The sequence below is a fragment of the Protobothrops mucrosquamatus genome, unplaced genomic scaffold, assembly GCF_001527695.2.
Source record: "Protobothrops mucrosquamatus isolate PMUCROS unplaced genomic scaffold, P.Mucros_1.0 scaffold140, whole genome shotgun sequence".
Taxonomy (NCBI): Eukaryota; Metazoa; Chordata; class Lepidosauria; order Squamata; family Viperidae; genus Protobothrops; species Protobothrops mucrosquamatus.
Window position 1 is genome coordinate 29,121 of NW_015386506.1, and position 24,068 is coordinate 53,188.

The window sequence follows — 24,068 nt, forward strand, 5'->3', positions numbered from 1 at the left end:
ATGCTAGCCACATGACCGCGGAAGTGTCTTTGGACAATGCTAGAAATGAGGATGAGCACTGTCCCCTAGAATCACACATGAATGGACAGGGGAAATCTTTTTACTTTAATTATTAAAACAGATAAACAACTTGGGCAGAATTAAGAAATAGTTGGTCAGTCAATGCAGTTTTCTAATCTTGACAGTTATTTTCCAATAGGCAATTTTTAAAATGTCTTGTCCATACATTTTCAAAATCAACAACCACAGATTTAATATTACCCAGAAGATGAACAATTTTCTACTAAGCCAGTTTTTTTTAAGGAAGAAATACCTATATCTGGATAAATAGGTGTTACCTACAGATATAGTAGCTTGCTTGAAACAATTAGACAAAGAATCCTCTGTTTAGAAAGCAGTTTCATTTGAGTCAGTTTCGGTGATTTTACTTCCCCCTGAGAGCTGGTCTGCTGCAGTTGCTGCTTCAGTGAGGACTGAAGACACTTCCTGATATGTTTGCGACATGCAAAGCTTTCTGAAAAAATATCAAAACTGGAAGCAAAGAGGCTGTTCCGGCTGAATCAGAAAAAGACTGAACAAGTGAGGAGTGAAGGGGAGAAGCGTGATAAACCCAAGGCTGCTCCTGAATCGCCTAAGGATTTTGGTTTTACCATGTCACTTGTAGAGACTATCCGGCTTTGGAGCGAAGGCGTATTGGCTGCCGATCGCAAGGACTGGGCGGCAGCCCTTGAAGCCTTCATGTCTGTTCAGAATCCTTCTTCCAAAATCTGCTTTAACATTGGCTGCATCCACCTGATCATGAAGAATTTGGAAGAGGCACAAAAGGTGAGTGGCCGGATTTTAAAATTGTCATTGGCAGTGGCTGAACAAAGCACTCCTGATCACCTATCAGATAAAAATACCAACTTCTGTTTCCAAAAATTACTGTCCCTCTTCTAGTGGATGCTGGATGAAGTTTGGTAATCTAAGAGAGAGGGGAACAAAAAGGAAACTCAGAAATTTGTGAATATTGTCTTCCAGAAGCTGGAAAATATTAACTTTGCCACTCCTAATACTGGTTGCATAACTGGTCGCTTAAAAAAACATAACCAGACTCGTAAAATAATAATTTGGCAGCCAAATATTAAGAACTGTCAGGTGTCTACCAAGTATAAGAGGATTCAAGATGAAGAATTTATACATTGTGTGGCACAGTCCTGAACTAAATATATGGCAAGACTCATAGATATTGTATGTTGATCATAAACTTGCAACCTAGGAATCATAAGCTAAGTAGATCAGAGTTCCCCAACCTTTCTGGCTTTGTGGACCAGTGTGGGGTGGAGGGGAGAGGGGATAGTTTAGCGCAAGTGGTGAGCAAGCGCACATGTGCGTAGCTCCATTTGCAAGAAGTGGTGGACTTGTACTCCTGCTGCTCACTCAGATGGAGTGCATGCACACACACACTTGCCCACTGCTTGCACAGGGGGGGATGCGCATATGCCAGCCACTTCAGGTGGCCCAGTTTTGAACAGCTTACGGCCCAGTATTGGGCCATGGCCTGGGGTTTGGGGACCCCTGTAGTAGATGTTATGGATGCACTTACATGACAGCAATTATGTCTGTGTATTATGTCTGTTTCCTCCAGGCCTTTATCAGAAGCACAGACCATGACAAGCACTTAGCGGTGGCCTATTTTCAGCGAGGAGCTGTGGCTTACCAAATGGAAAAGTGAGCTAGAACATTATAATATTTTCCAGAAAGCATGAGTTATTACACTGATTTGTTATTACACTGATTTGTTACAGTAACCAGTTCTGCCATTTTCTGCTTGGCCAATCTTTGTGTGACTTGGGCATACAAATTCATTTTTAGTTTAAAAATGAAAAGTTCTTAGAATTATATACCAGTAAAAAGAAAAGTAGACAATGGAATTTCCCCTTCTGTTCCTAATTATAATAACAGCGATGATAATCACATAGCTCTTAGTCATATGCCATTAGTGAAAAAATTACACATGAAAAGTTTAAAACCTAAAGTTTAAGACCTAAAAGTTTAAGACCTAAAAGTTTAAGACCTAACAGTTGGAGGATCTAGAACAGACATGTCAAACTCGCGACATCACGTGACGTTGCGCAGCGTATGAGAGCTTTTTCACCATTGCCGGCAATGGGGTGGGCATGGTTTCTTCATGACGCGTCCGGCCTGCGGACCGATAGTTTGACACCCCGACCTAGAAATTCACAAGGGAAGAATGCAAGAGATAAAAACAAAGGTACAAAGAAGAAGAAATGCATTTGTTTATTAATTTGGTTACAATAAATCCAATCAGCAGATACATTGATAGATATTAATTAGACCTGAGTTTCTCACTGTGGACTTCAACTGCATGCTGGTTGGGGAATTCTGGGAGTTGAAATCTGGCTTAGACACATCCAACTTACCTTCCTATTTGTGGGAAGTAAAAATGTGTTGTGTTTTTTTTAAAATAAGATCATTTAAAAATCCTGCTGGTTCTAACCAAGGCCCATCTTCATCCAATATTTGGTTTCTCAGATGCCCAGAAGGAGGATAAAGATCCTTATTTCCATGAGGTTTAGCTGTAACCCCTTCCTGCAAATACTGTAGTTCTAGTAATGTTGCTGCTTTCTGTGGGTGGCTTGAGCAGGATCAGCTGAACATATTTTGTTTCCTGAGAGAAAATGCCAAGTCAGCAATTTCCTCCCACGCTAGCCACACAGACAGTTGAATCTCTGGTCACCCTTGATTACCAGCTTCCACCTTTTGTGAGTGAAAGCAGCAGGCAAGCTCAAGGACTACAGGACAGATCCCTGAAAGATGCTACTTTTCCTCTGGCAGGGGAAAAAAATTGGGTAGGGCCTTGGTCTGTCCTTAAAGATGCCTGCTACAATCCCCAAAACAGAGATACCCAAATAGAATCTGTTCTCTAATCAGTTCTTTTCACATCTATGTAAATATATGACCATATTTACAAGACATGAAATTTGTATTGTTTTACAATGGTGTAATTGTGTGCATATGTGTATACACACACACAATTACACCAGTGTAAAACAATATAAATCCATGCCCTGTAAATAGGGTAATATTGAACCCAAATAATAAAGCTTCTTTGATCAAATTTAGTAGCATTTAGTATCCAGCAGCATGCAGATTTAGTTGCTGTTTTTTAAAATAACATTGATAAACCACAAGCTCCCATCCTGTAAAATTATCTTGTTAAAAATGCTTAGCATTTCTCCTTTTAATCTGAGAAGCTTGCTAATAAAAAGGAATCAATGTTGGGATGCTATTAGGAGAAATCAATGTTCTGTAGACTCTTGTGAATAAATGGAGGCTCATCAGGGGACTTGTAAGGAGTAAGGAAGATAATCTGGGTGGAAATATGCAGGATCCATTGCATAAATCCAGAATGAGATAGCATTTGAAAGTGACTCCGGGAGATAACTCCCTAATTCACTGAACTGTAAGTAGAAGTACAGCACAATCAGATATGTAAGGTGATGTTATTATAGCCAATCTAAAAAAAAATAGTTTTTAGTCTTCCTGTGAAATTTATTTCCCGGTTGAACTTTGGGGGCTGATAGGATTGCCAATCCAGCTCTTGGTCTTTCCCTACCCTGCTACTTCTTAGATAAGTTAGTTTATTATGCCTGTAATGCCCAGCCAACATGTCTACCCAGAGGGCATCAGCTTGAGGAAAGCTGGCATTTTCACATTTCCCTTATTCCACGATCACATATTAACCGTTCCCTTTTTTGGCTTTCAGTTATGAATTAGCTATTACTGACTTACAAGAGGCCTTGGCTCAACTACGGGGGAATGACCTTATAGATTACAAGATTCTAGGCCTGCAGTTTAAGTTGCTTGCTTGTGAGGTAAGTCTTTATTGGAAATCGCAGCCCACTAGCGAGAGGTTGAACATTGACGTTTAAATTCAAGGTTACTCTTTCAGAAATGGAATATTGGACAGGGGTTCCGTTCAATGCATAATACTCTGTTATACCAGGGAGAAAACATGTTTTGGGGAACTATTAGACTGATTTGGATTTTTGAGGACATACTTATGTATTCCCATTAAATGAGTGCAAGAGGAGAGAACTTGCTTATTCATAAAATGGTTGCCCAAAATCTCCATTTGATATATAGCAAAATAGTAAGGAATGAGTGGGGTCTTATCTCAGGACTGCCATTTCAACCCCTCCAGAATTTTACCTCAGGTTTCTTTTTTTTCCTGAGCTGGAGCCAAACTTCCAAGGAAAACTGGAAACCACCCACTATCTCCTTCTGTCTAAGCATGTTTTTAGTATCAGAAGGAGGTGGAAGAAGGGCAGAAGCAGTCTGGTAGAGAGGCAACCACTAGTTCACAATTTGCTTTTCAGCATGCCAAGGTCATGTTAAAAAAACCTAAAAATCAGGTGGGCAGAGAACATTTTCAAAGAGGTATAACTGGACATTCTGCAAACGTCCCATATGCTTTAACTGCACTTTTCAATCCTTACTGTATTTATGGTTCCTTTTCATATTTGACGTTCATCATAGAAGACCTCCAAAGTCCCTTCCAGCTCTATTCTAATTGATACTTTCAGTGAACTCAAAGTGACATATAAAATTGCCCCATTTGCTCTTACTGTTGCAACTGGTAAGCGCTGCTACTTGATGCTTCATTTAAATTTATATTTGTTATCAGTGATTGCTTGATCTCTGAGGATGCCGTACGTTAGATAAATAAAATTTGCTTTTACAACAATTCTCTGAAGTACGTAAGCTAAAGCTGAACCCACAATCAGCATTGAGTTTGAGGGGGTTTGGAAGCAGGCCTGTTTGCTGCAGATCTGCACTATCTATTTATTATTTATTTTATTTATTAAACAAATTTATATAGCCTCCCAACTCACACATTGGTGACTCTGGTCAGCTTACAAAATCTATCATCCGGATAAATGATATCAAGTGCCTTTCAGAAAGATGGAGGGAGAAAAATGTCTAGAAAGAGAAGAGCCATGGGAAAGATCTGAAAGAACCTCACAAGAAGGACTGCACATTGGGGCAAAGATGAACAGAAGAACATCTATTTAAACAAGATTGGAAGAACAATGCAGTTCAGTTTTCCTTCATTTGGTATTAGACTAAAATTCCCAGAATTCAAGGCCTGCCCTGTAACCCAGTGCCTGTGGAAGGCATCAGGTTGGGAAAGGCTTACCTTATCCTGGTACTCAAAATCCACAAGATTTCTAAATAATTAGAATTAAGTTTAGGCATATTTCTGACATCCATACTCTTTACTTGCAGCTGTTATACAATACCGCTCTTGCCTACGCTAAGCTGGAAGACTGGAAAAAAGCTGAGGAGCATTTGTCAAGAGCAATAAAACAGAGGATGGGCTCCAGGCACAACAAGATAGATAAGGCTATGGAATCCATCTTGGTAAGAAAATGTAGAAACGGAGCATGAATTCCACCCCTTGAATACTGTTATGCATGTTGGCTGCTGCCCTCATAGTTGCAAATCTGGTATCAGCCTGAAGGGGGTCTTTATTACAGATGTATGTGACTTACCTGCATGGAGGATTAAAACTCTAACAAAGGATGAGAATTGTCTCTTCAAAACTTGGCACTGAGGAGAAGCAGCTGGGATAAACCATGTAATAAATGAAACATTCTCTTGCTTTGACTCCAACTTTTTGCTCTGGAGAACCCAATAAAGAGTCCTATCAAGAGTTAAGCAGCCAAGGGTGGATTTAGGTATTCTCTTTGCCATGCAATCTTTAGTGTGCACTAGGAGACTTCAGTTCCACTTCCTTTGGTTGATAGAATTCAATACTGTCAAGCTTACTGCAAGAGAAAGCGGGATTTAGAACCCTATTTACTCCACAGTCTAATTAGGAGTCTTTGTTACTAAGGGTAAAGAAGGTGTTCTTTTAACTTAAAAGACAAAAATGTCTAGATGGCCAGATGTTTAATATAAAACATTAAAAATATTTGAATGCTTAATGTCCAGGTGGTGGATCTTTCTCATGTTCTGAACACATCACTGTATCTATTTACAATCTCTCTCTATTCTGGGATTCTGTAATTACATTAAATATGGATGTGAGCTATCTGAGTACAAAAAATGCTCTCTCTTTTTCCTGCTCTGTGTGTGTGTATGTGTGTGTGTGAGAGAGAGTGAGAGAGAGAGAGAGAGAGAGAGAGAGAAGGAGGAGGAGGAGGAGGAGGAGGAGGAAGAGGTTGAGGAGCAGCCTGTTATGAGGTTCTAAATTAAGAATTTAGAGCAAGATGACAGAATTATTTTTTTGTGGGAAATCACATTCTATCAGGAGTAACCTGCCAAGGGTGTGTACTAATGACAGTAGTCTCTGCAGGGGGAATTTTTAAAAAAAGCAAGATGGTGGCCATGGCAACATAATTAAAACTCTGATCTTTTGTACATGTAAGCAACATTGATGCAATACAAAAGCAGGGATTTGATCATGCTGCTGCAATCATTATTTTAACTTTTTACCCTTCCTGCTCCCTACCGTTAGTGATGGTGGAGGGATCAGAAGTACTGGTTGGCAGATCTGGACAAAATCTGCTGCCTTGCTGGATTCTCTGGCCTTCTCTCCACTTCTGTCTCTGCCATCTCATCATGAAATTTAGATGGTGCACTGCAGACTCTCTTCGCCTGATTTATTATAAAAAGCATGGAATAAATGATGTTGGAAGAAGCTATGTTTTCACTTATTGAGTCAGGGAAACAGGCTGATTTTTTTATTTATTTCTGTTTTTGATATGTGCAGAAGCAAAGATTGTTTGAACCCATAGTGATCCCTGAAGGAAAGTTATTTCGGCCAAACGAAAAGCATGTGGCACAGCTGGAGAAGAAAGATTATTTAGGGAAAGCCACGGTATGAATTTAACCTGTCACAAATATGGAATTATTCAGATAATTTTGTTCCTGGTATATTTCTAGAAAGGCTATTCAGGTCATATTATAATAGTTCTGCCAGCTGATTGGAAATCACTATTCTCAATTGCTATTGTACCACTAACATTTTTAACTCTAGTAAGCAGAAAGTGATACTTCGTGTAGCACAGAGATTATCATTCTCATCTGCTGGTCAACAACTGATATTAATGTTTATAAATAAATACATAAAGCAAACAGATTAGAGCTCCACTTGAAGAATTCAATGGAAAGAGGATGTGCCTGGAGTTAATGATAATTTCCTTTCATGGTTAGGGTAAAGATTAGGACTGCAGATAAAGTACATAATTTAAAGTGTACACACAAAAGCTAACTAAAAGGAATGACAAACACTTGCAGACAAGAGTTGCTATTACATTTATATGGTACCCTGACCAAATTATATTTTTCTACAATTCCCTAAGTGAAAAAATGCATATGCCATTTTCATATGCAATTATTTTTATTTTGACTCTGTAACTCATTGAATATCAATAGTAACCATACATTCAAATTTAGAGACATTTAGAAAAAGATGCTATGTTTAACTCTATGCCATTTGAAAGATGTATTAATTTGTTTATTGAAGAGTTCATTGAAACATACCATTTTATCAGGGAGGCCTTAACTTTTGCAGACAAGCAAAAGTTCCATCATCCATTTATTAATGGATAAGCAAAAATAATAATAAAAATGAAAAAGATAAATGAAAATTTATCATTTTTCTAATTTTGTACTCAACATAAGATCATCATCAATTTTCAAGAATCTGAAACTATTCTTGCAATTAATTCTGATACAGTAGGTATTAAATCCATCTGGAGTATTGCATTTAATTTCCCACTAGTATACTATGGAATCAATCCTTCATTGTCCCTCCATTCATACATAGGAGCTTCTTTTATAATTATACCCATCATATTCTAAGCCAGTACCCAGAGCCCACAACACCGAGAAAACTTTTAGTGATGGTGGGGGCTCTAGAAGGAAGTCTCAGCTGAAGGAAGTCACAGTGAGTTACACCATGAATACCTTTAACATCATGAGCAAATTCTATTTTTCCCATGGCAGGGCCCCTAGTCTGCATCAAATTGTTGTTCATTTTGAAACTAACTGTTCTTGATACTCTTAAACATGCTTTGAACAGGTCTTTAAAAAAATGCATTTCATTTCAATACTTCAATACTTTCTTGCAAGATTGTTTAGGATTTCCCAGCATTAAGAATAGAGTTATTTAAGAAATACAGGTTTATTCTTCATCATTGCTGAAACAGAGAATGCGTCACTTAATTCAGCTTATTTTCAAAGATCAAAAGAAGAGGCACAGAACAGGTGACTATGTTCAAATGCAAATAACTATCATTTATCTCACACTATTGTTTTACTATTTGGATGGTCAGTTGGGCAGGATGGGGAAATAACAGCGTTAGAATGCTTAAAGTTTTGACTTTTTGCAGTGAATAAAATTAGATTAAAAACAAGCCTTTCTTCCCATTCTAGGTTGTGGCATCTGTGATAGACAATGATGACTTTTCGGGTTTTGCTCCTCTTCAGCCCCAGGTAAGACAGAATCACTATCTTGCTTAGTCCCATGTTCTCCTGCTTTGATCATGAATCATGATTTAGTTTCCTCCTTGGGCTCCATTTGTAGACATATTCTCAGAATATGATCTGCCTCCATTTGCTGTTCTGGCCATCACGCTTTCAAAGTCTTATCTGCTATTCCATCCAACTGCTGAAAATTTAACTTATTTCACAAGATGAAGTAAATTGAAGTGATAAGTCACTTATCAAGATGCCTCCTATTTTAAAGAAGTGAGGTTTAGGGTGGGTCCTCTAGAATCCTGATTATGACGGCATCATTTGGAATAATTAACACTATGAGCTTTTCATTTTAGCCATATAAAATTCCATTTAATTAAACTGAATAATTATTTTCATTTTCAGTAGAACACAAGAAGTTTCAAAACTTGTAAGCAATGCAGGGCACAGGGTATTTCATCCTGTGTAGGAGACAAGAGAAATACTCTTAAGTGTTTCTTATCAATAAGATGGAAGATTAAAATAAACTGTTTGGTAACAAGGATATCCTTACTATCATATTTAATTGCCCAAGAAATTGATTTTTATATGGAGGAGTGGTTTTTTTTAAGGGAGCTGGGAGACTAGAAACCTTTTCCTGTAGTTTTCTATTTTAGGAGCTAAATATGAGTTAAGGGGGTGCAGTGACCTGGGGGTTAGCATGCTGAGCTTTTTGACTGAAAAGTTGGCAGTTTGAGACCCAAGCACCACATGACAGGTTGAGCTCCCGTTTTTGCTCCAACTCCTGCCAATCTAGCTGTTCAAAAGCATGGCAAATGCAAGTAGATAAATAGGTACCACTTCAATGGGAAGGTAACATATTCCATGCACCTTGGTGTATAGTGATGCCGGCCACATGGCCATGAAAGCATTTTCGGACAATTTTGGCTCCCTTGGCTAGGAAACAGAGATGAGCATTGCCCCCTAGAATTAGACATGACTGCCAGGGGAATCTTGCCTTTTTAAATATGGGTTAACTTTTCCCTATACTTGAAAAACAAAAACCGTTACCAATTTGCTTCCTAGATAGGATGTCGGACGGGGAAAAAAAAATACTACTTCCTTTTCAGTCTAAGTGAACTCAGGCTTTCTATTAGAAATGATTGAAGGCTTACTACTGATGGATAGGAATAAGCTAATATGTATGCTATGCTTACAGACATCAGATCCACCTCCCAGACCTAAAACACCAGAAGTCCTCAGGTAAGATCAATAAAGTCCGGAGAATTCAGACATCCATCAGTTATTCCCTCAGCCAATCTCTCCCAAGACTACATAAAGAGTAGTTACAATAAATTCAGAATTCATGTAGATGCACAACATTTTATATATCATTAGCTATAACTAATTAATGTAAGATGAAAGTTTGTTATAATAGGCAGGAACATCATTTTCTAAATGACACAAACAAACAAACAAAAAACATTCCAAACACATAAATGTGCAGACATTGTAAAATGCAGAATGATCTACTTGAGGCCTTTTCCTCATAATGCTACCATCTTTGCATTTTAAGCATTAGACATTAGTGGAAATATTACGCACTGAATGAAATGCTGTGGATGACCGATTCCTATTTGTATTCTTTTGGTTGATTTTTTTCCCCCTGGGAAATTGGAATATAGAGAAAAGGAATCAGTGGATGAACTAATACCGTATACTATTGCTTACTTATGTAGGGCACTGCAAGGAGAACCTCACAGAGTTTTGTATGAATTTAGTCCTGAAACTTCAGAAGAGCTTCAAGTTGTTCCTGGAAACATTGTTTTTGTTTTGAAAAAGGAGAAAGACAACTGGGCTACTGTTGTGTTTAATGGAAAGGTAATAAAAGTCTTTAAAACTGTAATTTGCAGATGGGCTACAGAAAGTGTTTGAAACAATTGAGTCTGTTTGACATGGGTTTTTCAAAACTCACGAGGACATTTGGCTTGGGCCAGATTATCTGACTGTGAAACTAATACTATGGACAAACAATTTTCGTAACATGGTACGGTTTAGACAATGATACCAATCAAAAATATTTTCAAAGTGGCCCTTTGTGCTTTGAATAGTAAAACAAAATGTACAGGGGTCTTTTAGAGAAAAAATTCTGAGAACTACTTCCATAAGAGACAATAGCTACCTCTTTTACATTAACAGTTGGTGTCATTTTGGACCTGAATTCTAAGTGCACTGAATTGATTATCAGCTGTAGGTTAACCAGTCTGTATTATTTCCTGTAATTGCATACATAGCATTATTACATTCATACCTCAACTCAAAGAGCTCAGAGTCATGTTGCTAAGGATGAGCCTATTTCATATCACCACAAAAACAAAATGAAGTTTGGTGAAGATGCCTACAGTAATTAAAATGCTAAATAGCTTTCCTATCCTGGTGCCCCACAAATTTATTTTTATTTATTTGTTTATAAAATGTATTTTATAAATATGTTGATTTCCAATTTTTATTAGCAGCATTAGTATGGATGCCTTAGCTTTCCTGTTTGGCAATAATTAGGCACCAGAAATCTGCCTCCAGCTATCTACCTGATGCATTAAAAACATACAGAAAAACCTTTGCTGATATGTTATAGTTGTTTGGATTTCTGCAGCCCAGATTTGGTAGTCACTAGAATCAGGGAAATTCCAATACATGGAAGGCACTAGCTTGGAAAGGCTGCTTTACAATTTGGCATTAAAGCCAATGGTATTGTTGAAAGAAAAGTCTTCATCGTGGTTCAGTCCAAGCTGGAAATAAACATGGCGACTGCTTTAGGAAGAAGGTTGTAGTTTATTGAAGAGGAGAGCCAGACAGAAAGATGGCTCTGGCAGAAAAAGAGGGAAAAAGGGGGGGCTGAGCACATGTGGGGAGTGGGTTTTTTATACCCTCCGGAGCCTTTTGTTTGGAGTTGCTTCCTGTGGCATGAACTTTGACCTGAGTCTGAGTGTGCCCTTTGGTATCTCTTGTTAATCCTATTATGTCCTGTCTTAGTTTGGGTGGGGTATGTAGATTTTAGGTGTCTTTGTCTTCTTGATCTTCTAGCTGGGGCCTCCATCTGCATTTCTACAGAGCTGGTTTCTGATTGGGGGAGGGACACTTGGGGCTATTAAGAAAAACTGGGCATGCTTTTCTGCCTCTTTAAGATCCTTTGAGGAAATATATTTTTTTCTGCCCTTTTAATATTTCCTTCTCTGGGGGGCTGACTTCCCACAGTATTAATTAATTAATCCTTAGTTCATTCCCAGGAAATTAGTAATTTCTATCAGACTCCAATTTGTGCCAGGGGACAGAGATGTGGAAAAGCAAATCTCTGTCTGTGTGCCTATCTGTGTGTCTGTCTGTCTGTGAAGGAGGTGGTAGTGTTTCACTCTATTCTCAAGAAGCTATCCTTGGATCCAATGATATTGCAAGAGCATTAGATAACTTTTGTCCAGTCTCCAACTTTATCTTTATCTCTCCAACTTTATCTTTTTTGGGAAGACTGTGGTAGGAATCCAACTTTGGATGGCCTTGGACAAAGCAGGTTATCTATATTCTTTTCAGTTGTAGTTCAGGCTGGATTATAGTACCAAGACAGCATTACTTGTACTTACGATTTTTGAAGGGTTTAGGAAAGGGATGGTGTCCCTTTAAAATTTTAGAGGCACTGTCTTGTAGTGCTTCTCCTTCTTCTTTGCAATCAGTGTTTGCCCGGGGGGGGGGGGGGGGGGGGGGGGGGGGGGGGAGGAGGTCTGTATGGGGAGCCTCAGGGCCCAGGTTTCTTATCACTATTTAAAACCTATGTGAAACCACTGAGTGAGGTCATTTGGCAGCATGGGGCATGGTATCATCAGTATTAGGATGATACTGAGCTATGCAGCCCTGCTCCATGCTGAGCAGGTGATTGTGAGGGTCTGAATAGGGAAGACCAAATGTAACTCACCCTAGCAAGGTGGAGTGGTTTGCCACCACCCCTTTCCCCACCCCCAGTTTGGTAAGTTTGACTTTGATTGGACAGTACTACTCCGGACAGAATTGTCATATAATTTGAGGGTCTTTTGGGATTTGTGGCTCTTGCTCTAAGACAGTGTTTCTCAACCTTGACAATGTTAAGGCATGTGGACTTCAACTCCCAGAATTCCACAGCCAGCAATGCTGGCTGTGGAATTCTGGGAGTTGAAGTCCACATGCCTTAACATTGTCAAGGTTGAGAAACACTGCTCTAAGAGCAAGTGCCAGCTGCGGCAAAGGAGGTCTTTGCACAAACTCATTGTGTGTCCCAGCTTTACCCATTCCTGAACTGGAGGCTTTGGTCACAGTCACTCACACCTTAAATTATTTCTTGACTGGATTAACTACAAGGTGCTCTACATGGGGCTGCCATTGAAGAACACTTGGAAACTATAAATGGTCCAGAATGCAGTGGCGCATTCAGTTCTGGATACCCTGCAATTTCCTATGCCACACTGCTGTTTTATGAGCTGTACTGGCTCCTAGTTTCTTTTTGGGTACAATCTGGTTAAAGGTATAAATGACAGAAGGCCAGCTTAGTTGAAGAACCACCTCTCCTTGAGGGCATTTGCCCATCACCAGGTCAGCCAAGATGGGCATGCTCCAAGGCCCTTCTCATAAATATTGTCATCCAGTGGTTCCTCTGAATCATGCCTTCCCCACAGCTGCTCTGGCCTAATATTGTAGCTTAAAGCCTTCTGGAAGGCCATGAAGATCTGTCTCTTTGCTGAAGCCATGGGCCAGGATGGAGATGAGTCAGTGGATGTAAAGTTGATGAGATGCTATAGCACCATGGCAGGAAGTGTGATCTTTTGTAAGGGAGGTACAATTGTTTGTTCTGCTGTTTTATGTGTTTTGTTGTGAGTGATCTAAAATTGAGTGTACCACAGGCAGCCATATAAATTTAATACATAAATAAGTAAATAAATAAACCAATATATTATTTCTATAGAAGCCCATTCTGAGAAATTCAACATCTAGTCACACAAATGCTGCACTGGTGCCCTCATAGCAGCGGCACCTATAGTCCTTTTGTTGTAGGTCAGTTCACTTATTCCTTAGCAACCTGGCTTTAAAACTTTCCTAAGGTCATCTAATATTACATGATGATCCCCTCTCCCCCTTGCTGCTGAACATTTCTGTTCAAGAACTGGTTTTTGATTCAGGATGTCCCGTGGCCTGGAGTTACTATCTTTACCTAAAAGCTATACACTCTCCTTAGGGCAGTAACTTTGCTTCTCTAATTATGCTCCAAGTTGCAAAGGAAACATGCCTCTAGAGCAGACATGTCAAACTCGCAGCATCATGTGATGTCGTGCAACGTATCGGGACTGTTTTGCCATTGCCAGCAATGGGGTGGGCGCGGCTTCCACGTGATGTGTCTGGCCCATGGGCTGGCAGTTTGACACCCCTGCTCTAGAGACAAGATTGACAGGTTAAGGTAGTCAGGTTTTTCTTCTTTGTACCTAAGTTGATATCAAAAATGATTAGAATTTGTTTTTTTTCGCATTGTACATCATACCTATGCTGGTAGTAAAATGCAGTATTCTTTCCGACATTAGTGATCAAACACAAGCGATAGATAACTGGAACCCATAAGTGAATGTAAGGAAGCTGCTTTGTGATTTTGAACTTTCAGTTTTTCATGTAGAGGAACGACATGGCTCTGAAATAGAAGGTACCAGCCAAATAAAAATGCTGTCATACAGAGATTAGAAATAAAGAATGGTTAACTGTTTTTTTCATTCTCATACAAATCGGATGCATCTAATGTTAAAAATTCTTGCTTTGACTTCTGTGTAGAAAGGGATTGTGCCTTGTAACTACTTACAGCCAATGGAACTGCAGAACCAGCCTATATTCCAGGTGAGAGCTCAGTGATTTTGTTGGTAAGAATTAACTGTAAGAAAATGGATTGGATTTGCCTACCAAAAAAAGAAGCTGCATAGTATCTCCATGCTTCCCTTGCATATTATTTAGGACTTCTTAGCCAAACTATCTCTTTCTAGCTAGCAATAGTAAACAGTAAAATGGTACCTGGAAATGGGAAATACTACTCTGTCAGTACACAATTAAATTGCTCACAAGATTATGACTTGGAGAGATGTTTTAATTTTCCTGCTTCATTCAGTTGGGCTTCTTTAGGAGAACACACTATATCAATAAAATAATCGTTCTAGGTTTATTAGGAGTTAAAATGTACTCAAGTAAGTTTTTGTACTCAACTAGTTACCCATTGATTTGTCATCCATCCATCCCCGGTTAGCTCATGGTAGCCTGGAGATATATAAAGCAATTCTGATTTCTTAGATACAAGATTAAGATTGGGGAAAAAAATAATGCTCAAGCATCCTCCCCTCTGATAGGACCTATTAATCTGTCATATGTTGACCTTCATTTTAAAGAGATGGTGTGAATACAATTTGGGTCTTATCCATGGAATTCCTCTCTATAAAGCCCAATAGATAGGAGTTCAGGACAACTTAGCCAGATGAAAAAAGTGGCAAAGGTTCACATCAGACAGAGAGAATGCTCTCTTCAAGGAGTGTATCTTTTTTTATGGAGTTGTATATGATACATCCAAACCTGGACTACTACTCCCAACAAGCTGAGATCACCTCACCTGTTTTGTGTTGTATATTTTGTGACTTAAACAGTTCAATCACTGCATATACTACCCTCAGAACTCTGACAAGCTATTTCCATTCTTTCCAGGAAGAAAACAACAAAGATATGGATATCCCTGCTCCACCAAGCATTGCTGCTCCAGGTTTCCCCAACCTTCCTTCAAGTGAGTAAAAACCACATACAGCAAATAATTCTATTTTGTGATAGTTTCAGGCTACCACCTGCAAATCTATTCTCCCTCCCCACATGGCTGTTAAAGCAGGTACTTACTCTCTGCTCTGTCTAAATTCTCCATCTTTACAAATTATGAGAAGTGTGGGAGATAAAAATATAGCCCCCTTCTCATATAATAAGATAGGGCTAGAACAAACCTGAAATAGTTCCCCACAGAAGTGATTTGAAGCTTTAACTTGAACTTTATGCTGTTTCCCAATAAGGACATGTTATTTGTAGTCTGCTGAGCTTTGTGCAATATGAAATTACAAAGTAGATAACTCTGTGTATATTTAGAACATAAGGACTGGAACAGTAAGAAATAGGGAATTGAAAGTAGCCGATGGATGCGGGTTCCAATGTACACGGGTATATGTGGAAAGTTATGTTCAGCAGAAAGTCAGCAGGAAGTCAGTAGAAAGTCAGCAAAAGTCAGCAGACCATCTGACTGCAGTCTTAGAACGAGAAAGGGTATAAAGGGTTGGGACTGGACCTGATTGATTTGCCATTGGCCTATAGCTGTCCTTTTGGAATCTGTTATGCCATATGGTCTTCATTGCAATGGGTTATTAATGTAAGTGACGTTGTGTTATTATGTTTGGAACATTTGCTATGTTCCAAATCATTAGCAAAATAAATCTCTGAATCTTAAAGTAAGAATTATTGTTTTGTGTTGCTGTCTCTTGTCTTTTCCATTGGATTTTTCCACGACAGAAGGAAGTATTAACAGAGGCATAAACTGCAGTTCTGATTAATGATAATAAACTCTCTTCAGTATTGTAATTTCCAGTTCTATGTTATACCATATTTATGAATACCAATTTACAAAGAGACCATAGGAATCATTTAACAAATCATGATTTAAATCAAGCAATGCATAGTCTAAAGACTGTGCTATTTTTTAAGAAATATTTTTAATTTAACAATTTTTTTGTTTTCTGCAGGTCACAGAGGAGAACTGAAGGTATATGATTTCCTTTCATTGTGAGCTTTTGGACAGGCAAAACAGCAATACTAATTGCTGTTAATTAAAGAGCTAATAGGTTTCCTAGTTCCACCGAGGACACAGCATCTTACACAAATATTTAAAAGTATATAAACAGGGCTATCATCTCAAATTATGCCTGTCATAAAAATATTAACTCTTTACTCAGTACAAACAATTTTACAGCCCTGGTGGTGCACTGGTTAGAATGCAGTATTGCAGGCTAACTCTGCCCACAATCTAGAGTTTGGTCCTAAAGGGCTCAAGGTTGACTCAGCCTTCCATTCTTCCGAGGTTGGTAAAATGAGGACCCAGATTGTTGGGGGCAATGTGCTGACTCTGTAAGTGCTATTGCTATTGCTAAAATGGAAACTATTATACTGTAACTAGTGGTTTGAACATGTGCTTGTGCAGGGACTTCATTTTAGTTTCAGAAATGAAACTTGCAAGTATATTCTCTTGAATAAAAGTCATCTTGTTTTCTCTTTGAAATTAGCAGCCTAATGTATTAAGTCGGGGGGGGGGGGAGTGTTTCTTCTGTTAAAACCACTAGGAGCAAGAAATTCTTATTGTTTAATTGCACAAGAATTTAGTAGCAGATTCTTATCTATGCCTCATTTTAAAATATTTAAATTTGTTAAAAATTCCCTTTGGCATTAGATATGTTTACAGGTTTTGTTTTGTGCCGCATAATACCCTTGACTTACTTATATTTAAGGATGTACCAAAAAATTGAAAATTTCAAGTTCAAAGGACCTATTTTAAGTGCAAGACAGCCACTTTGTTCTTTGAATGCCACTTCGAAAATATTTCTGAAACCATCTACTTCATACTTGAAACATGTCATTTGAATTGGAACTTGAAATGTATTGCGCCATTATAATACATAGTTTGATGTTTTTAGTAAATATTCAAGAAATATTTATTGGGCAGCATGCAAATACAAAAATAAAGAATGCATTGCTGCTTCTATATACATTTAATTTTAAACGGCACCGCAGCCGTTTCTGCTACTTTCATCAGTTTTAACCACTGTAATGCCTGAAGGAGATAGCAGAGTTTTTAGCATGATTTTTCATGCAGATGCTTCCCCTCCATATGGCCTTTAAAAATGCAAATAGGCTACTGAAATCATGAACTTGTCAGGCTCTTGTATTTTTTTCTTACAGTTTGATGCATCTCCAACACCTTATATCATCAAAGTACATTACAAATTCACAATAGCCCTGCATGTGAGTCCCAACCTATCTTACAGCAGCCTTTTAGAGAAGGTGTGTAAGAAACTGGAACTCTCTCCTGAACACACAACACTGAGGTAAGCAAGATCACTCAGCAGCACTTCGCTCCTATTGAGTGGGATGAAGCCTTTTGGTCCTCACCAAGTTTTCTGTTGCTTAGCTACCAGACAACAGATGGCAAGGATCAGGTTCTGAATGAAAAGGGAATGACAACCTTATGGAACCATGCAAAGAACAACTGCTTGACATTGTGGTGTACCACCAATGAGGTAAGATAGCCTAGTTTAGAAAGCAACATACCATGTTGGGGAGCACCACATATACTTCCTTGAGAACATTTTTTTTAAAAATTTAGATCAGTAATCTCTGAAAATTGCATCTAAACCACACAGAAACCTTTTTGACTGTAAAAGTGAAAAATGCTACTGATATACTGAAATAATAATGTGTAGTGTCGTGGTTCCGACAGATGAAACTCTTCAAAAGAACTTTGAGGCATTGTTTACCTTAAAGAATCTTTATTTTGAGTAGCATAATATCGGCACTGCATAATCGAAGCCAAAAACTGAATTCCCCTCCCCTGAGCACATAGTATCAAAGCACAATTCCCTCCTTCAATTAGCAGTCATAAATCACATTCCCCAATTAGCTTGAAGCTCCAGTTCTGCAGCCGCCAATTCCTTATCAGCTCTGGTTACAATAACCTTGTTTCTCACGCTAGGTTTAGTGTTGTTATGTTTAGCTGGACTCTCGTTCACATCCCCCCTCCCAGCATCATCTAACTCTAAAAGCAAAAGGTAAAAGATGGCTACATTTCCCTCTGTTGTCAATGCAAAAACATCCGATGTTAGCAGCATTGACAGTAAGATGTTTAGGAATAGGAGTAGATATTTAGCACCTACCAGTATGAAAGGTACATCTGGAAGAATGTTGTATCATTTAAGATAGCTAAATACGGCCTCTATTAATTAATTAATTAATTAATTAATTAATTATTTCCCTTTTTTCTGGTAAATTTCGTGTTTCGTTTTTTGAAAAGCTTAATATATGCACGTACATAAGTAATAGCAATTCAAGCAGCTATAATGAAGGCACTTTTTTGAAAAAAAAAATCAAACTGCTAATTATGAAAGCATCAAGAGATACTTAAAAGGTATTTTTTCTCACATTAGATCAGCAAAGATAATTTAATGGAAAATGGTGAGGACGCACAGCAGAAAATACTAACAGAGATCGAATCAAATCAAGTTATTGCGCGTTATACATACGAAGCCACTCAGGCAGAAGACCTGGAGTTTCAGAAAGGGGACACGATTGTTGTTCTGGCCAAAGGTAAATTTTATTTTAAATTATGGAAACTTAAAAGTCATTTGGGACATTATCTTTCTCCTTCTACAGTTCCTCCATCTGAAACCTTAACTCCAATTTTTCATTTTAGCAATACTGTAATTAGCTACATGAACTAAATAGCTCCACCTACAGGAATCTGCAGTGTACACATTTACTTTTACTTCAGCCTTTTTTTTTTTTTGCAAAGTCAATGAATTTCATTTGGAATGTGTTAATGAAGTGTTGGTAGATCATACTGGTGTGACGAAAGTTTCCATGTTTTAGCAGCTTGCACAGAAGTTCTTTCTGGAGCTCAGATTCACAGTTCTTCTTTCTTGGAAAATAAATACAGTGCTGTAGTATTGATCTCTTTTCTCATGACTTACCAACTTTACAGCTCCATTTTCCAACCAGTTATCTTTCTCAGTGTTAATTGCCTTGAAATATTGGCTCTGGGCATCTTGCATTTCCTCACTTCTGTTGCCTTTTTCAACCAGCTCTTCATCTCCCTTACATACACCATTGGCAATGTGAAGTTCATGCTATTAAAAGGGATGGACAGGCTGTCTAGATAGTAGCATGGCAACTGCGAAGCCTACAGCTTCTTAGCTCAAAATCATACTGAGTAGGGCTCAGACTTTGTATTGGAAAGCAAAAAGATGCCCCGGAACACACTGGGGTACACAACTACAACTACTAAAACTAAACACAACTTTTCCCAGGATTGGGTTGCATTAGGCAAGTGTGCAACTCCAGAGAAAGATACAGCTGCTTAAGAAAATACAGATATGTACAATGCAAGCAGCTTCACGTGCTCCGAATCATTTTTTTTCTTTCAATACAAAGCACTGCACAGCCCTGATATTAAAAGTCTTACAATCCCACAACCCTATGCTTCTATTGCAGAATTTACTTTTTTTTTCAGATTTCCCAATTCATATTTATTTTGCAGTCAAGCAGGCATTCACTCTCTACCAACAAATGCATTAATATTTTTTTACCAAAAACAGTAGCAAACTAGGCTTCTAACTTCTGACAGTAATTTTAATAAAAACTTCAACTTTTGCTTTAATGCCTTAACACTATTGCAGACATATTCCCATCCTTTAATAGCCATATTCTCCCTCACAGAAAAGTTCAAACAGCATTTTAATCAATCAGAATAGAGCTGGAAGGAACCTTGAAGGTCTTCTAGTCCAACCGCCTGCTCAAGCAAGACACTTTATACCACTTCAGACAGGTGGCTGTCCAGTCTTTTCTTAAAAACCACCAGTGATGAAGCACCTACAACTTCTAAAGGCAAGCTGTTTCACTGGTTAACTGTCCTCACTGTTAGGAAGTTTCTCCTTAATTCCAGGTTGCTTCTCTCCTTGATTAGTTTCCATTGTTTCTTGTCCTGCCTTCTGGTGCTTTGGAAAATAAGTTGACCCCCTTTTCTTTGTGGCAGCCCCTCAAATATTGGAATACTATTATCATGTCACCCCTCGTCCTTCTTTTCTCTAGACCAGAGGTCCCCAACCCCCGGTCTGTGGACTGGTACCAGGCCGCGGCATGCCAGAAATGGGGCTGTGCAAACAAGTGAAGCTCCATCCGCAGGATGCAGGCAGCACACGAAACCACGCCCCCTCCAGTCTGCCGAAAAACCTGTCCCCACAGAACTGATCCCTGGTGCCTAAAAGGTTGGGGGCTTCTGCTCTAGACTGGCCATACCAATTCTTACAACTGTTGTTCATGGTGTTCAAAGCACCAAGAAGGCAGGACAAGAAATAATGGTTGGAAACTGATCAAAGAGAGAAGCAACCTGCAATTAAGGAGAAAGTTCCTAATAGTGAGGACAATTAACCAGTGGGACAGCTTGCCTTCAGAAATCATGGGTGCTCCATCACTGGAGGTTTTTAAGAAGAGACTGGACAGTCACTTGTCTGAGATGGTAGGTTCTCCTGCTTGAGCGGGGGGCTGGACTAGAAGACCTCCAAAGTCCCTTCCAGCTCTATTCTATTCTATTCATATGTTTTTGTCTCCAGGCCCTCTTTGTACTTTTTCCAAAGTCTCAACATCTTTTTTGTAATGTGGTGACCAAAACTGGATGCAGTATTCCAGGTATGGTCTTACTAAGGCTTTATAAATCAGTACTAATACTTCACATGATTTTGATTCTATGCCTGTTTATACAATCAAGGATTGTATTAACTTTTTTGGTTGCTTCTGCACACAGCTGGCTCATGTTTAAGTGATTGTCCACTAGGACTCCAAGGTCCCTCTCAGTTATTGTTTTTGAGCTTAATCTGTACTTGTATCTTTGGTTTTTCCTGCCTAGGTGTAAAACCTCTTTTCTCCATATTAAATTTCATGTTGTTGGATAGGGTCCATTGTTCAAGTCTGTTAAGATCTTTTTGGATCCTGAGCTTGTCTTCTGGGGTGTTGGCTATTCCTGCCAGATTAATGTCATCTGCAAATTTGATGAGTTCGCCTTCTATTCCCTCATTTAAGTCATTTATGAAGATATTGGAGAGTACTGGGCCTAAGACAGAACCTTGTGGTATCCCACTGCTTCCTTCCTGCCATGTAGAGGTAGTACCATTAAGAACTACTCACTGAGTACAGTTTGTCAGCCAGTTACAAATCCATCTGGTGGTGATGCTGTCTATCCCATATTTTTCTAGCTTACGAAGAAGTAGGTCTACTTTGTCAAATGCCTTGCTGAAGTCTAACTATACTATGCCCATAGCATTTCACTGGTCTAGTAATTTAATCACTCTATCAAAGAATGAAATAAGATTGGTTTGGCATGATCCGTTTTTAACAAACCCGTGCTATTAATTATAACTTTGTTTCTAGATGTTCACAGATCTGTTTTTTTTATTATTATTTTTTCCAGTATCTTCCCAAGTATTGATGTTAGGCTGATTGGTCTGTAGTTTCCTGGGTCTTTTCAATTTTAATGGTTCAATTACTGAGAGTTCCATAACTAAGCCATTTATAACATTACCAAATCCCAAAGGCTTCTCACATATTTTTTTGCAGAATTCCACACGAAGCACCCATCTTTGAATTGAATTTCCCCATTCATCCTTCTGCTTACGATTCAATCTTATTTTATCTTACAGTGAATGAAGAGTGGTTGGAAGGCATGTGCAATGGGAAAGTGGGCATTTTCCCCAAAGCATTCATTGAAGAATCCCACAGTCAAAATCTAGACAATATCTCTGAAGAATAAGTTGAAGCCCCACAAAGAACTGAGAAAATCATTATTTTTTCAAAGCAACTCATTCATTATATCAAAGTTTTTCCTTGCCAGTTGAAGCTCTTTTCCCCCCTTGCTATTATTTTGTGCATTATGCTTAAATGCTTATCATTTATAACTTTCCTATTATTATACCTTACCTAAAGTGGCAGCTATTTGCAACTGGATCCATGTTTAATAGCAGTATTTTAGTCTCCATCTCTGGCACCGTTCTTTACTGTCTATAGAGTCATCATGTCCAAACATAGGAAAAACGTATTTTTCAGATCTCAAAATGTTTGGCTACCTTGTGTTATGGCAAATAATGTTAAGTACTGCATAGCAGAAGCAAATAAGGGGCCATGGAGGAAAAAAGGGGAGAGGCTACAGCTGCCTCAATTTCTGCTTCAAAGGTACCCTTCAAAGGTACATGTGCAAATCTAAGATTGAACCGCCAAATCTTAGATGAGAGCTAGAATGATGGAAAAGCATAATCTGAAGGTATTCCATCTCTAGCAAGTGATAATGATTCATTCATTCATTCATTAGCTCAACTGCTATATAGTGTTTTACTCAAATAAAATTACATTTAAGGTTGTTGAAAAGCAGTACAATGTTCAAGTGTTTGATTTTTGCCAGGACTTCTTCAAAAGATGTAGTTTTGTTATTTTCTCTATAAAACACAATGTGTATTTTTTTCAACTACTATTAACACAAAAAGCAACTCCTTAATAAAAGGATTACTACTTGTAGTAGTTTAGTCTGCCAAACCTTAGCTATCCAACTCTAGAAATCCATTTAGTACTAAGTGTGTGTGTGTCTCTCAAACATTGCCAAGTCTTCTGTCACACTCGGTAATTGAAATAATACAACATAGCTTGTATGTAGCTTTTTTTCCTTGATGTAGAAGATGCAACCTTGTTTACTGTGCTTTGTCTTATTCAACTTCACTTGCTGTATGCATTACTCTATGAATCCCTTCTACTTGTTAGTAGAGATATCCTCTGCCACAAAGAAATCAATTGAGTTTCATCAACAAGAAATAATTGGTTAAAGAAATGTTACTACACGAGGCTGGCTGTAGAGAACATGGTTTAATTAAAGGCAAAGCTGAGTTCAGCAGCTGCAGGTCTCGCACAGACAGACAAAAACACAAAAGAAGCTTACGACACAAACCAGTTTCCTCTGCTGGGGGTTCCTCTTCCCTTGAGGTTCTAGCCACAGCAGGGCGTGTGTGTAAAAGGGTGGATGGGGGAAGGGAGCCCTGCCTTAAAAGATCCCCCCCCCCAAAAAAAGAACATTCCAAACACCAGATTTCTCATGCAGAAATGGGAGCCGATGGGTCGGGATTCTGGCACTGTGGAGAGTGTGAGATCATGAATCTGGTTAGGTTGTCTAGAGTGCAAGAATCAGTGGCTGTTCAAACACTGGAATGTTGCAGCTGCTGGGGTGCACAGCTCAAATACACAAACCTGGGAAAAGGGACAGGGGGCAGAAGCTGGCTTGGGAGGGGGCAGGGAGCCAAAGAAGCACAACTAGGGCAAGAACTTCATCCTTGAGGGTTGTTTTTTTAAAAGTTTTCTAAAGAAAGTTTTTTTAAGCAATATAACCCAGAGCAGCAACACTGCTTGCACAGGGAGTTCAATTCCTATCCTAGAGAGAGCATTACCTCATTCAGCTTCTTTTTTTATATATATAGTCTATTTGGGGCTGTTCCCCAACTCCAGTGTCACTTGTGGACTCCGGATGTGCTTTGCTCTGCAGCTGTTTTTTGTGGTTCACAGATCCTGAACTGATACACATACACATACACACTCCGGCATCTGCAACAGTTTAAAACATTTAGATTGTTTCCATAGGTACCCCGGGAAACAAACGAACAAAATTTTTTTTTTAAAAAGGTAAGAAAAAAAAGAAAGAAATGTCCTTTGTTTCCTATGTAAGAAGAGTT

At 38.7% G+C, this 24,068-nt stretch overlaps 1 protein-coding gene across 1 annotated transcript; it reads left to right on the forward strand.

Moving 5' to 3' along the window:
- Positions 1–488: 488 nt before the first annotated feature.
- On the forward strand, positions 489–22,896 carry NCF2 (neutrophil cytosolic factor 2). The gene is made up of 15 exons (XM_015813119.1): positions 489–825; positions 1,628–1,710; positions 3,770–3,878; positions 5,293–5,427; positions 6,782–6,889; positions 8,449–8,508; positions 9,689–9,732; positions 10,209–10,350; positions 14,305–14,367; positions 15,217–15,292; positions 16,287–16,306; positions 17,497–17,642; positions 17,726–17,834; positions 18,738–18,897; positions 22,002–22,896. The coding sequence occupies exons 1-15, from the start codon at positions 652–654 to the stop codon at positions 22,109–22,111; spliced, it is 1,539 nt and encodes a 512-aa protein (XP_015668605.1). The 5' UTR covers positions 489–651; the 3' UTR covers positions 22,112–22,896.
- The last annotated feature ends 1,172 nt before the right edge of the window (positions 22,897–24,068 follow it).

Coding starts and splice junctions, on each gene's coding strand:
- NCF2 (XM_015813119.1), top strand. CDS start 652: ATGTCACTTGTAGAGACTATCCGGCTTTGGAGCGAAGGCGTATTGGCT. Junction 826..1,627: donor ATTTGGAAGAGGCACAAAAG/GTGAGTGGCCGG, acceptor TGTTTCCTCCAG/GCCTTTATCAGAAGCACAGA. Junction 17,835..18,737: donor TGTGGTGTACCACCAATGAG/GTAAGATAGCCT, acceptor TTCTCACATTAG/ATCAGCAAAGATAATTTAAT.